Source organism: Lissotriton helveticus, chromosome 10, assembly GCF_964261635.1.
Source record: "Lissotriton helveticus chromosome 10, aLisHel1.1, whole genome shotgun sequence".
NCBI classification, from domain to species: Eukaryota; Metazoa; Chordata; class Amphibia; order Caudata; family Salamandridae; genus Lissotriton; species Lissotriton helveticus.
Window position 1 is genome coordinate 598,845,156 of NC_136071.1, and position 16,041 is coordinate 598,861,196.

The 16,041-nt window shown below is 44.3% G+C and overlaps 1 protein-coding gene across 1 annotated transcript in view; it reads right to left on the reverse strand.

Annotated features, from left to right (window-relative positions):
* Positions 1 to 16,041, reverse strand: part of CREBBP (CREB binding lysine acetyltransferase) — a 1,783,742-nt gene that overhangs the window by 633,353 nt on the left and 1,134,348 nt on the right. The window contains exon 20 of the mRNA XM_078663125.1: positions 927 to 1,007. Coding sequence (XP_078519251.1) covers positions 927 to 1,007 — 81 coding nt within the window. The remainder of the gene's footprint in view (positions 1 to 926; positions 1,008 to 16,041) is intronic.

Genomic DNA, 16,041 nt, shown 5'->3' on the forward strand with positions numbered 1-16,041 from the left:
ACTACAAGCAAAAAGAGTCTGGATTTGTGGTGCAAATATGACTGACTTTCAGCTTTAGACTGGGCTTTGTACTTTTACAGTTGGCTGGTTACAACTGGTGGGATATCTAAGCAGACATCTAATGAGGCGAAAGTACAACAATCATTGTCTTTACAAAATAAAACAATAATCCATCTTTTACAATAAGTTGCTTATTTTTAAGTGTCGAATTGTTTGGCAAATTAGAGCAGTAATTAATAGCAGTAAGAGCTGTGAAGTAAAAATCGAGGGCAACATATTTGATAGATCAAGTTAAAATAAAGAACGGTCTACAAACTGAGCCAAAAATAAAGTTGTAATGGGGAAACCCTTTCGTAATCTACCTATACATCAACTTGATATTCAGTAGTAAGTTACCATGAAACCTGACCAATAAACACCAATAACCAACTGTTCCATCTCCAGACAATACCAAAAACATCCACATATTTTATACATATATAAAGCGAGAGAGCAAATTAATCCATTATAGAAACATTGATGTACAAGAAATCTTCGTAAAAACTGCATGCAAGACTCCAAGAAATCCTCCGGAGAAAGGTGTGCCCTAATGCAAAATGATAACTTTAAAACTGATCTATCTGTTTTCTAGACGCACACAAGCTTTTAAGTGTCTTAAACATCATCCAACAATCGTCTATGATGAGAATGAACACGGCACATTTTCAAGAATACCACTTGAGAAATGTATACAGATTTAATCTATATCAGAAATCTATGTAGAATAAATCACAGTACAAAGCATGCACATAATCAGGGGGGTTGTACTGAAAATTAGGATTGGATCAAGCTATAGTGGAACAACATTGTACATTCCCAATTTACACATAAAGAACACAAACACTGATTCATCAAGTAAGACTACATTATGTATGCAGATAACTCACGTTTGAGGCTGGGCTGGATCTTCCCCTAAGGTAACACTCTCCCCTTGGATTTCAGTGAAACACTTCTCACAGAAATGATACCTGTAGAGAATAATTACATGGACAGACTCATTAGGTCATTTGCACAAACTAAAGAGGGAATCAGAATGAGGACTGTAAGAACATGTTACTTACCTGCAAGAAAGGCTCAGTACATCTTGTGATATATACAGGACTAAAGAATATTGGGTGGAACTGTCTATCCCTCTGTAGTCTCGGTGTAGAGAACCAGGTAGGAACTTATACTACCTAGAATGCACAACACACTCACATTCACCACTACATCTTCCTTTCAAACTTCTTGGAGGCATCCCCAAACATGATGAAGCAAATAAAGGAAAATCATGTAAGATGGATCAATGACGTGAGTGCAAGGTGCTATCGACAGAGAGCGTCCTTCACTTACAAAATGAGACAGCTTAACGGTATTGGGACAACAAAATCACTAACAAGGTTGTCATGAGCTTAAGAAGGACCAATGCCTGAGCCAGAAATCAAGGGAATGAACATGGAGGCAGAAGTCCTGGAGATGGATGCACAAATTGTGACATTTCTTGACAAAAAAAAAAGTGATTTAAAAAAAGGGGATGGGGAGATCATGGAAGATATGCTCAGAAATAAGTCCTATACTTGCTGGGAACTCTTTCAAAATTTCAGACATTTGGGCAGAGGCTACAGAGCCATATTTATTTGCTGGAAGCATGAGCCGTACAACTCTGCCAGAAAGAGGTAAATAAATAATCATTAAGATGGATCCTAGTCCTTCAAGAAGGTAATCGATTTATGAATCTATTTCGGATAGACCTGCAAAATGAATTGGTTTTAATTCCTGTAAGGGTTTGTTAGTGTGTGTGTGTGTGTGTGTAAAATCCACCTTTATAATGCCAGTCTGTAATGACCTACTTGTATGGTGAACAGATTTTGAAAGCAAAAACTGGACAGAACAGACACTCAAGAAGGGCTAAAGGCTGATAATGATCAAGGTTTAAATCTGTACAAAAGGGGGTGGTGATGGATGGAGCATCTGAACCAATCAAACACTCACACCCAGTCAAAAGATCTGGGTTTAATCCATCACCGTTCTTTGGCCCACTCTGCCACCCCAGTTCAGACATGGCTATATGCAAATTAGTCTGACCCCGTGCCTCATGGGAACAGATCTTTTGACCGGGTGTGAGTGTTTGATTGGTTCAGATGCTCCGTCCATCACCACCCCCTTTTGTACCAAGGTTTAAATCTGGCATGTTCTGGTTTCGGCGTAGTCTTGTAAATAAGAATTATTTTTATTTACATATATGGAATGGTTTCTTACCTGTAATCCGAGGCCTCTCTCACAGGAATTTCTATTGAAGTCATAGGCACAGAATAGTTACCCCCCCCCTCCCCCCCCCCACACACGTGCTGGGATCCTGGAGCACTTTTCCATAGAATATCTTAAGTGTAGATGTTTGTCCCTGTTCAGGAAGGCAGTAGAAACACTTAAGTGAAGAACATTATGCCGCCCATAAAGAAAGCTACAGTGGACAAATTCTTCAGCTTGTACTTCAAAAAGGGTCATGAAAACTCTATATATGTATATTTTAAAGCCAATACTTTGTAAAACAGCTTAAATCTTTCACAAACATTTTTTGTAAGAGTAGATAGATAAATGATAGCAAGGCAGTGGTAGCCATAATATGGAAAAAAACCAGTCTGTGCCTTTAAGAACCTAGAGACAATCGGTATCCCATCATGCTCAGCAGGTGACAGTTGTTTCAATTCTTTGACCAGATGTGGCAGTGATAGATAGGTCCAATATTTGCTCTGTCATCTCCTACGGGGAGGTGGTATGGTTGCTTATGACTTAAATGGAGACTCCTGTGAGAGAGAACTGGAATTACAAGTAAGAAACCATTCCTCTCCCAGGGGGATCTCCACTGACAGTCCCAAGCACTAAATAGAGTAGCAAGCCCATCCCCACCAGACTGGTGGAAAAGACAGAGGAAAAACCAAACAAAGCAAATACATTTCTCAGGGAGGTCTGTCCTACTTGACCATCTGTTCTAGCACAGAGTCCAAACAATAGTGCTTGGTAAAAGAGTGAACAGACCTCCATGTAGCTGCTTTGCAAATTTCAGCTACAGGGACATTTCTCATCAAAGCGGAAGTTGCTGCTTTGCCCCTAGTAGAATGAGCCTTGGGTCTAGCGGATAAAATCTTATTGGCTTTTAGGTAGCATAACAGGATGCAAGATACTATTCATCGGAAGATAGATTGTTTGGAAGTGGCTAGTCCGGTACAGAGTGGGCTGCAATTTAGAAACAATTGGTCTGATCTAAGTAAGTCTCGTGTTTGATCTAGATAAAACTTTAAGACTCACCTAACCTCAAGGGAATGGAGAGTTCCTTCAGCCAGAGTGAAAGGATGCTGAAAGAAAGTTGGTAAGGAAATAGTCTGATTGAAGTGAAAAACCTAGACATTTGGAAGGAACTTTGGGTGAATTTTCAGCACTACTTTATTGGAAAGAAAAACAGTGTATTGTTTGTGATAACACAGGGGGGTGGTTACCTGACTATCAAGACGGTCGCACACTGAACAGGCTCTCCTAGCCGCCAATGACTAATCCCCTAAAATCCGATGGGGTTCTGCCTCACCCACCCCGATTCTGGGTGAGTCGGACAGAGGACCGAAAGCGACATTCAGGGCTAGAGGGAGTGCAGTGCTAAAGGCTCTGCTGAGCGGGGTCGGCCAGCGCACACCACTTAAAATGGCGCCGCTGGGTGTGTCGTCTGATCGTGAACTGTGGTGCAGTCGAAGCGAATAGCGAGGGCTGCAATACCCAAGGTACGAGGCCCTATTGGTCGGGACATTGCCTGACAGATAGGTATGTGGCAGACATGCCCACTATCATGCTGGTGCGGAGTGAGACTAGAAGGGGTCCGGCGGCCGGCAAGAAGCAGAGGATCTTCGTGTGCGGGGCTGGGCCCTGATGGAGCGGTCGGAGCAGACTGCTGGGGTGAGGTTTGTGGGGCGGTGGCGTGAGGCCTTGGGCACAGGTTTAGGCCACCCGCCTTCTTGTTGGCGAGGTCTGCTGGAAATACTTGGAGGTGGACCCGCCGGCTTTGTTACAGGTAGAGTCTGCTTGCGGAGGCCGGACAGGAGGGTCTGCAATGGGGCAGGCCTGACCGGTGGAGGCGGCTCAACCCCTGTGTGGGGACCGGAGCTTCGCTGCTTGCAAAATGATTGAAGGCAAGACTGCTCTCTAATTGGGAACCCATCTGCCCAAAGTATGATGTTTCATCTACTGGCAGTGGTTGGTGCAGAAAACTTTGGCCATGAGCGGAAGGCCTTGGAGGTGTCTGGGTGAGGCCTATCTGGATCGCCTTCTCAGTCTCCTGAATGCACTGGGACATTGCTGCTTGGTGACACGGAGGAAAAGGATTGCCTGCGATGTGCTGGGTCTGGCTCTGCCTCGGGGGGGCTTCTGGGTGTTGGGAGTGGAGGAACAAGCTTCAGATCTCTTCCCAGAGGTCCTCATCTTAAACACCCTCTGCCCAAAAAAGACCCCAATTATTTCTGCATCAAAAGAGTCCTGAGCTGCTCCCCCCGTATACAATTATAGCTCGGGTGTTCATATAGAGATCGAGATGCAATTCTACAGGCGGCCCGGTCCCATTGAGACCTATATTATGAGAACTCGATTGTCTGCTTTTCCCGGATTTCACCCTCCAGGTGCAACGCTTCAGACGGAGTTTCGATTCAGTCAAGAAGGCCCTAGGGAAAAAAGCCATCAAGTACATGATGCCAAGCTATGAATCGTTGCTGATGACAAAAAGCTACACTTCACGACCCCGGAGGAGGTCTGGGAATGGCTGGAGGGCTGAAAAGTGGCTGGGCAAGGAAGGTGCCATAAGGAGGAGACCCTTCCTACAGACAACCATCCTGGATAGCAGAGCCGGGCAGACTTGCTCAGCCCATCCCACTGGAAGACCGCTCCTGATGAGTGAAACACTCTTGCTGAACCGACACTAGACTGCTATCACTGTTTAAATTCTGCTTTGGGGTCTGTTTTGCGGGGGAGAGGGTCCGCCGCAGGAGGGCGAGCAGAGTGAGGTAATGGTTCTGGACCTCCAGTTGTTAAGCCGGCTAGGGTTCAGAAGGGACCCCCCCCCCCCCCGAGAAGATATGACCTGGCTTATCCCTATTGTCAGGGGATACTCGGACGAACTGCCTAATTTATTGGCAGCGGTAACGCCCTCCTGTAGTTGCCTGCACAGGTTTGGGCGACAGGCACACTAGAGGTTGGGGAACTGCAGGATGTGGGAGTTTTCTTTAGTTGATTTTATGAAACCTTTTGTTCATTAATGCAATATGCAGCCAGTTGCAAGGATGGGGTTATGCTGCGAGACTTTAGGGCTGGGTTAGGGTTACTTCACATGACCGCACCTATGGCGGGGACACAACAAACATTTACCTCTGAACCTGGAAAGTGAATGAAATTGGCAAAAAATTAAACGTACTCTAGTACTGCAACATGACAGGTGCCACTACCCGGACACTGTGCTGGTGCAAGAAACACAAATCCAAGGTAACCACTACATTTGAGATGCTTAAATAGAAATACAAATTGGCACATGCTGAAAGGGTCAGATACTTAAAGCTTGGTCATGCCCTACGAGTCCATATACAGGAGGCGACCAGCCTGCTGGATTCCTCTACGTTGGACACTTTGCTCACAGAACCCATTCAGAAAAGGGGTGTCCATGATCCATCGAAAACTAATGAATAATTCCCCAACCCAATCTGACCTGAGACGATCCTGGGCAGACGATCCGGCAGATGTAGACGATGAGGACTGGACGGAGGCCCTGCAGGACCCAAGGGAAATCGCTATCCGAGCCAGAATTAGGCTAGTGCAACTCAAACTTTCACAATGGACATAATATTCATGCACTTTTCTGCACAAAATTAAGAACACTAGACACACCACTGTGTGTAAGGGGGTGCGCCTATGAAGGCACTTTCTTCCACAATCTATGGGAATGCCCTGTGATCCAGGAGTATTAGCGAGGGGTGACGACAGAAGTCTAGGGTCATGTCAGAACTAGTGCCCAGGGATGCTTAATGGTTGCTACTGGTGGTGCAAGGGGAGGAGGAACTGGCCCCGAAACATCAAGATTTGGCAAACGCTGGCAGCAGAAGTGGCAAAGAGCAAAATCACGAGACGATTGGGAGCAGCCCTTCCCCCGATACTGGCTGAGTGGAAAAACGACCTTGACTGGTGCCAGAGGACAGTGGAAGTAGCCTACCACAGTAGAGTTTGTCCCAAAAAAAGGGGGAGGGTGTGGGCCCCTTGGTGGGCGCACCATGGCATAACCTTGAATTTGCAGCTCAACTTTGTACTCTGGGTCTGATGCTCACTATCATAGGAAAGTGAAACGCTACAAACATTGCTTGTGGCCGTAAAAGCGCCAACTTGATACCAGCTGTCTATTGGGATTTTGCTAACCCTATATGCAGATGTGTTCACTATGAGGAAAGAAGTTTGCAAGAGATGTTGCATGGATGATTTGTAAATGGGTTCAGAAGGGTCCTACGAGGCGTGAGTGAACTATTTTGAGCACCTAAGGAGGAGAAGGACGTCTAATGAGAGCGAAAACCTTTTCAACCCTTCTATAAAAAAAAGTCTTAGTACGGAAGAATGACAATCTTAGCAGGTTGTTGGGTCCACATTCTTATTACAACACCAAATGAAAAATCTTACATTTGAAGGAATAGACTGAATGAGTTGAGAATGTTCATGCAGTCTGGCGGAATGTTCAAGTGTCTATACTGAACTAGCATAGGCGCCATGCTGCCAAATTCAAGGAGAAGAGATTGGGGTGAACCCAGTGGGCGTTTCTCCATTTGGGCGGTGCCCCACTTATAATTATTGCACATTTTAGGAGCGCATCAAGTTAAAATTGTTAAAACAATTTCAACTTTTAATGTTGAAATTCACTGTATTAATAATTTAAAGCGGAGCACTCGCATCGTGCGGCGCCGTCACGTCACATGACATTGACAACCAGCCTGAGCCTGTAGTGGATAGCTGCCTGGCCTGCGATAGTTAATTGTTGTGCGACTGCACACTGTGCACCGCAGCAGGTTGGCAGTGCACATGTTGGGTTTAGCCGGCTGCCTTTCCGAGGCCAGGTACACGACATGCGCACAATGGCTTTTAATGAGCAAGCACAGGGTTGCCCAAAACCGCAGACCTCAGTAGTTAAAAAATGAGCGGCGAGTTTGTCTGCTCACCCCAATCCTGGTGCTGCTCTCTTACAGAGAGAGCCTCTCTGTAAGAGAGCAGCGTCTGGATTGGCTGTGTGCGCTGCAGCATGTAGTGTGCGGTGGGGGTTGCCAGTCTAGTCATTGAGCAGCAGAGGCATGATTGATGACTGACGACTTGGCACCGCGGGGTTGGGAGGGCCCGCCCAGCGTCCAAAGTACTAGCAATGCCCAATCACTGTAATGGCTTACTGTTAAGCTATGCAGTGATTGGTCATTCTGCTGTCGCTGGGCAAATCGGGCCGGGCAGTCACCCTTCCTCTTCCCTCTCCTCTGTCTCACTCTCTCGCTGAACGCTACAGGAAGAGCACATGTACTAGTGTACTGTACACTGTACCAGTAGTCACTCAACTCATCACTCGAGATCCAATCGAACAGTAGTGAGTCCTGCAATCTCGCATAGAAGAGTCAACTCAAGTTAGCAGGTAGTTAAGTAAGTTTTAGTGTTAACTTAAAACTATACTATATGGTTCAGCTAGGTCTGGGACAGGTGGTTGCTGAGGTGTGACTGGTGTGAGGCCATGATCATGCCCACATGGTTGTTAGCAGGCAGTTATGGTGCCTTATTCTTTAGTACTCTCAATACTGACAAAAAATTGGCCTGGGAACACGCACTAAAAGTAATTGCCCAAGGTCACACAATTTGGTTTTAGAATTACTAGTAGTAGCTTCCATAGTACACCCCAAGCGGGGGTAAGGGAGGGTTCTAATCCCAAGGCTGAGAGACAGCTCACCTGTTTGTAAGGAATGCCACTGTGGCGGCGGGAACGTTGCAGATTGTTTAACATTTTAGTTACTAAATGACCTTAGGCTATGAAAAAAGTCTATTTGCTGATATTTAGTCAATATTCTGTACACCGAACCCCACCCCTGATGTTGATGGCGTAGTCCAGAGTGCACGCTGGTGCTGCATTTCACTCGACATTGTAATTTGTTGCTAAATTGCGCCAAGCCCTGACAGCACGTGGCGCAGCTCTGGTACACCTTAGGGCTCTGGGCTGGCTGCACCGAAGCCGAAGGAGAGGGGAAGGGATGCAGAGCGGGAGGCTGATGACACCACTGATATGACCACTAAAAACAGTCAGTGTTAGTCTTTCGGTACCTTGACAGTGACAGCAAAGTTGGGGAAAGGTTCTATGGTTTCACACACTTAAAAGACTCTAGTGAAGAAAGCATTTCTTCAGCTATTCTACATGAACTAAACTTAATTTTTCCAGAGCAGCCTCTAAAACAAAAACTGATTACACAAAGCTATGATGGTGCTGCAGTAATGAGTGGAGCTTCCGGTGGAGTACAAAAAAGAAATTTGTGATGTGTACCCTAATGCCCATTATGTGCACTGTTATGCCCACCAACTTAATCTGATTATGCAACAAGCAGTAGGAAAGATCACTGAGGCACAGATATTCTTTATGGATGTTGGAGGAATGGCAGCATTCTTCTCACGCTCCCCCAAAAGAACGGAGGTACTTCATACGATTGTCAACAGAAGGATTCCAAAGGGAGGCCCAACTTGTTGGAATTTTCCGATTCGTACAATCAGCCTAATATACCAATATAGGGTTGACCTTGAGAAATGTTTCAAAACCATAGAAGTCAATGAAGACTGACTACAAAAGTTGGATTGAGGCCCATGGCTTTGCTAGAACACTGCAAGAAAGGGATTTCCAGTGTTAGCTGTTTTTATTTTATTGAATAATACCTCATGTTGACGCACTACATGAAAAGTTACAAAGGCGTGAAATAGATACTGTCTATGTGGAAACAGCTACCACCGACTTTGTCACCAGCATGAACAAAGTTAGAGAAGGGGTTGACAATTTAGACAGCAGACTGCCAATTTAGACAGCAGACTGCCCGCACCGCAGAAGAATTGCCGCCGCGGTAAACGGGTTAAGTGCTGTAGTTAACGAATGTCTATGCTCAAAGTATCTGGTTTCAAGGATTTCTTGCCGTTGACTGACTTTTCTGATCAGTACTTCATACCCTGGTTTCCTCACTTTTGAATGCCCAGGAGCCAGATTGGATCTGAAGATTTTCCCCTCAATTTCCTCACACGGTAGGCGGAATCGTGCGGCACTGTTGGGTCCATTCGACACAGAAGTGACATCAGGCCCCAAGTATGATCCGTTCCTTTATTTCCACACCTACCGACCCGACCTGGAGCTAGCTCCCTCGATTTCTGTCACTTAGCAGAACATTCCCCATTGAAACTTTTTCCAGTGTGCAAGAAGCATGTGTAGCCCTAAAAAAAACATGTGTTAAACCTTGTGAAGATGGTTATAAACCGATGTCCGTCACAGACCCTCATGAGGTTTTCTCTGTCCTGGCATAACTCTGTCATACAACACGTGGGCGAAGGAACCCATATGCCATCCGAGAGCACTAGGTCAAACTCTATATCGGTGAGCACCATAGGAAGGCACTAGGGTCAACTGTCAAGAAAAAATTGCCTGATGGCACATATCAGCTCCAGCAGAAAAACCATTAATAAATCTTTGCCCCTTACCTCTCAGAACTAGGTATTACTGGGAGAAAAGTTAGACACTATCAGGGCAGCTTCACTCAGCATAATAAAACGTTCCCAACTACAAGAGCAAGTTCAACTCTACCACAATAATAAGCTAAAGACAATGTTCACACACAAGGAACTCATTTATTAATTTAAATTACAAACTCTGCAAGAAAGTTATTACTTGCTTGAATCAATCAGAAATATAAGCAGATATATTGCATGAGACCTCAATTCAATTTAGGCAAACTAAACATTCTATATATATATATATACATGAATATCTAAATCTCAAACGATAGTTAATTAAATTGTACTCACTTCAGCCGAAATGAGTCTGATTTATTTTGCAATCACATTATTTTCAAACACAGTACCTCCAGAAGTACAATAATGTACACTATAAACAAAGGTGTGACTTAGTGAACCCCAGTAAAGTGATCATAACCTAACGGTAGTGAAAAAAACAGAAATGGGGGGCGGAGTAGAAGAAAAGATTATTGGAAGTGTCAAAATGTATTGGGAAGTGACATCTCCAGTGGTTGGTGGGGCAGAGAGCGAACATGTTAATACTATATATCAAGGGAGACAATTTCCAAAAATCCAGTGGTGCATCCTAAAAGGGGTAATTCTAACTAATGCAACTACATATCAGTACAAACATTGACAATGTTTATGAGGCCCCAAATTAATCTTTTATTATTAATGCCCCAAATTGCTTGATGCACTGTAGGAGGCTGAGGCTGATGATGGTGTGACAGCTGCCAAATAAACTGTTGCAGTTGAGGGCGGCAGGCCAAACACTGCACCAACTGATAGTTCTCAGGTGTCAATTCTCAAATCTCCAGACAGTTGTTACAAAGGTACACAGATATTGTCGGAATTACTTTGTTCTCTAAAATCATTCACTGCCAAGGTGGTTGGCTTGGAGCTTGTTGAGAAAGTTATCCCAACCCCGCAAATGAAGGTGAAGATACCAGAGTGGGGAAGAAGTACGTTTTCCAACATACCACCACCAGTCTTGGCTGCTAAGCTAAGTATCTCAGGTTCACAATTCCATACTGGAAGTAATACGTGCGCATTTTTGCTCCCAACCTCCACTCTTCAGTTTCCTTACGAAGGGGGTAGCTAAAATAGGGAAAAAGGTACAGGAATGATTATCATGCATATGCAAGGTTAAACTTGATGAGCTGAGTGTGGATCTGTGGCACAGTGTAGAACAAGCTTCCAAATTAAAGCTAATATTGAGGCTGCATTATGAGAAAAAGGTTTCTACTCTAAATGAGATTAGGCAGCATGTGGGGTAGAGAATATGATTGAGGTGGTCTGGCCTGTGAGCTGGGAAGGACTGGTAGACATACGCACGCATATGGGCACGGATGTGGGCACGCATGTGGGCACACGCGCAGGGATGCACGCTTGCACACTTGCTGAAATCCACCTACCTTTGAATCCCCAGGGGAGCGACCTATAAGAGATCTAACAGGATGGATTCAAACCGATCTCGATTGTTAGGATATTTAGGTTCTGCTTTTAGCAATCAATAGTGAGCACAGGTTAGTCAGAGAGGGGCCACAAAAAGTGAGTCACCAATACAAAGGCTGTTTAATATCTAGCTTACACAGTGACGTATATGCAAATTCTGAAACCTCCATAATTTTGACAGTAGATTTTAACATCGCATTTTAACCTATTAGGTTAATCCCAACATGTCATATGTAAGAATGACCTAGGCTGGGCGATCACACTCATTTAACTGATCTATTTAAGATCCACCAGAAGTGACTAAGCTACTATGTTCCCATCACATGGACCAGGGCTGTGTAGTGGTATAGCTCTCTTGTCAACATATCACTTCACTTATCCTTTCCAACTCATGGCCAAAGGCTCTACAGCTATAAAATTATAAACCACGCTGACTGTCCTTTAATGTTAGATATGAAGGCTTTACAGCAGCATGAGCTTGATCATGAGCATCTGACACTGTCATTAGAACGTATCATATCAATCACCAACAAAGTTCTTCGTTGAATATTGTGGTGTATGTATAATCTTAGTGTAGTAGATAATATAGAAGGGCTACACTATCTCTAATCAGGTTATTTAAACAAGCACCTTGGATAGCAATAAACCGGTCTAAGACCTAAAACTCCCCTTTGAGCAGCAACCTAAAAATAGTCTCATGAAACATGGCTGGGAAAACCTCAGAAAAGCTATATTTTATCCTGGAATGTACCCCACCCATAGTTTTCCTGCAAGAAACATGGTCTCTAGCCCCTTTCTACCAATAAGACTACTTTGTGCATGTCGACACAGAGGAGGCTACAAGAAGGGTTCATGCGAGAGGAGGCCTTGCAATCCTGCTAAAAGAAGAATTTGATTGGGACTCAGAGGAAATAGAGCTTTCTTTGTCGAACGTGCAATGTGTTAACATTATGGTATCAAAACAAAAGCACGGTGTCTGTCCTAGATTTACTACTCCAACATATATATCCCACCTGGCTCCACAAAAAACTCCCTATTGGAAACATCTTTTGTGAAAACCAACCAAATTCTGTTGTCCAGGAGGTTCGCACCTACGATCGTAGCTGGGGATTTCAATGGAAAAATCTCAAACGCATTATTAAAAAGCGGGGGACGCTAGCACAAGAGGAAGCATGCATTATACCAAACCCTATATTTACAGCCAAAATAAGGGCAAATGAGGGAAACTGCTTCTATCCCACATCGGGGCAATAAACGGTGTCATTCTCAACTAGGAGACATTCTGGCAGCATTTACGAGAATAGGGAACTATAGCTCTTCTATCCTAGATTATGTAATGTGTAGCAAAGATGAAAGTATAGACATTAAATATCCAACATACGCACAAAACCAACTATGCATATTTGACCTTGGATATTGCAATTTTAATGGAACCTCCTTCCTCATGGTTCCTAAGTTCTTTAAAGGGACTGCCAAACAAACCAAAAACAAGCATTTACAATGCAATGGTTTCACCTTTGATAAAGTTAGAGCTATTGGCATTGTAAATGACAAATTTAGTATTTATGTGTTGGTTTTGAAAACAGATAAATAAATGGCATTGTCATTTACATTGCCATTAGCTTAATCTCTCGCAAATGTGAGACCTATTGTACCCTCCGCACTAACCTCGTGTTCAAAAAGGATTTTAAAAATCTACTTCTGGGCTTATATGAATGAACGGAGAACCAGTGATTTATCTAATGGCTTTCTAACTAAAGAATTTTACCGGTTTAAAATAGAGCCCTGCTTCGAGCCCTTTTTGAATGAAGTAAATCCTCCCTGAGGTATAAAAATCCAACCTCATAGAATGATATAATGCTCAAGCATGTATCTTGCATTCTTTATAGACACTCGTCTTATATGTGAGGCAGCAAAACCAATACATTCTAATTGAAATAAAAATGTTCATGTTTTTACGTTTAGCCGGTTTAATTCCGTTTGGAATAGGGGGCATTGTACGCCTTCTTTAGTGCTGTAAGGGGCCATGTAAACTCAAGGCCTGACAGAGACCAACTCGTGTAACATAAGGATTGATTGTTTATGGACATATAATAAAAGTGTGAGAGGGAAATTTAAAAGAATGTGAAGGGAATTGATGGCTACGCCGGCTTTAACACGTGATGAAATCATAGTGAAAATACGAGAGAATCTGAACTAGGCACTTTGGGAAGGAATCAAAGCCTATTTTGCCTTTTGTGTTTGGATTACCTCAGCTTGCAATTTTGCCCTGAAGAAGTCCCATGTGAATTAGGACGAAACAGCATAGGCTGTTTTTCTGGATCTATTGTCCTGTTTTGACTAGCCACTAGTAGACGTTTAAATAAAGACAAAAAAGAAATATCAAGGAGGTGAACGTTTCATTTCAAATAGAACGTATTGGTTTTGCTGTCTCACATATTAGATGAGTGTCTAAAAAGGATGCAAGATACATGCTTGAGCATTATATAATTCTATGAGGTTGGATTTTTATACCTTAGGGTACTGTGCTCCTCTACCTGTGTAGTTGTACTACGGGTAGAATGTTCTAAATTAAAAAGAGACAAACATACCAGCCATTATAAGCTTGGAGCTACTCCACTGTCTTCAGTGGAGCTCTCAACACTCCAATGTGCTAAATAGAAATATAAACGTGATGGTACTGGCTACACAGAGACCCTACCTGTTTGGTCCTCAGAAGTGCTGGTAGTCTCCCATTAAAATATTGTAGCTGGGAGTCCCTTTCAAATTAAATATGAGGCGGCATTCAGTACCAGACAGGACCTGCCCATTTCAAGCATTGCCAACACATATGTCAGGCTAGATTAGTTGCAGTCACATTCAAGTGTTTCCAATCACAAAGGGACTTAATGGGAGGCAGAGGTGATCCGTGAAAGGGTTAAATCCTTGGACTCTGCTGCCATTTTTTAGCCAGCTCTCCTTCTGCAGGTGTGCCCAGCGAGATGGAGCAGGACAGCCGGGACCTGGCAAACAAAAGGGCTTCCCGTTCTGGGTGTTAGCTTTGGTTACCAGAGCCAGACAATGGCGCCAGTGCCGTGGAAGGAACAAAATGGCCGCCGCCAGCTGTGCCGTTCACAGTCAGTTGATCTCGGTGCAGCTCCAAAGGCACTGGCCTGTTGTGGCCTGAGACAGGATGATGGATGATCTACACACGGAGCCCAGGTCCGAAGAAAGGCAGAAGTTCAGTTCAGAGTTGTTAAAATGCTAATGTGGGCAGGCCAACAAAAGACTAATGGGTTAAAAAAAAGTTAGAGAAGTAAACACACACCTCACATCTTACACATGTGAAACCGTGATTTTGTTCCCTTGGATTACTCAAACATTTGATGTTCAGAAGTGAGTGAGACAATTTAGCAAAGCTTCTCACTTGAATACAAAAGAAGCAACTGTTAGCATACAACATGCTGTAATTATTCCCTGTGCGTGAGGAGGCAAACAAGGCCAATCGGGGAGTGGGGGCTCTCTGAAATGGGGTATAGAGAGGCAGCCGAAATAACTCCCAGTCCTTCCATTTAGCAGTTCTTCCGCGTGACACTAGAACACTCCAGAGAGAACTTTTTTCCTCCTGAACTTTAAAGTTTCAACTGGTAGCTAGCTTCGTTGCTGGACGAGTAAAAACTTAAAAACGTGGCTTATGAGGATTTTCCGTATAAACGCGGCGGCTTATCCAGGGCATTAGCGCCAGCTCATCTCTCCCCTCAGCAGTTCGGATAAAAAGGCACCTTTTCAGCTGTTAATTGCTTGTGCTGTTCTAAATATACACAATCAACCTTGGGTAAATATTGCACTTTCTGCGCCATTGTTAAACACTCCGGGAGCACACCATTAATCTGGGCGCGGGAGGGGCGTGTGTTTACCCTCTTATAGGAACAGGTAAAAGGTGTGCTCAGCGAGTGGAGACCTGAAGTCCGCTCGCCTTTGTTTTCCCCCCGAGCTACTGGGGAAGAGGTAACTCTCCGACGCCCACTACCCCCTCCCTTTCCACCTGGAATACAAAAATCAAGGGACTGAAATACGACACGAGCAATCACCTGGGATCCTGCCTGTACCCCGGCACAGTAGTGAAATAATCTCTCTCTTCCGGAGGTGCTTTAAAGACAGACAACAGCACCAACACACGCAAAGACTTAGCACAGAGACACGCAAAGACTTACCCTGCTAGGCGCTGGACAGTAACAGCACGGGGCAGGTCGAAAAGGACATGAGACGAGGGGGGAACAGAGACAACACCACGGAAAGACGTGCGGCTGACGGCAAGATGTAGCACAGAGACACGCAAAGACTTAGCATTAGCACAAAAACAACGTAAACATACCGAAACAGACACAGACAGGGAGAAACATGAGGTGAGATAGACGTACAAAGGTAATAGATATTTGAAACAAAATGCTGCTTACCTGATCGGATCGCAAATACACAGAACTTCCTGGGAACTTAAAATTCGCAGTCCACTCCAACAGAAGACACTCCGAAAAAGCGAAAAACATGACCGAGAAAAAAAAAAAAAAAAACACGCCCACACACGCCCACTACCGCATGACGTAGGGAAAGGGGTGGGATGAGTAAAAATTGCGGGAACGCCCACGAATCTGCTCCGGCAATGACGGGCAGATCTGTCTTCCAATGGCTAGCCTCCATTTATGGAGCTAGCCAATGGAAGACAGAGGCGGGATTAAGCTCCATACTGTTTACAAACGTTTTCGCCTGCGCGATACTGCTTGCGCAGTAAACGCC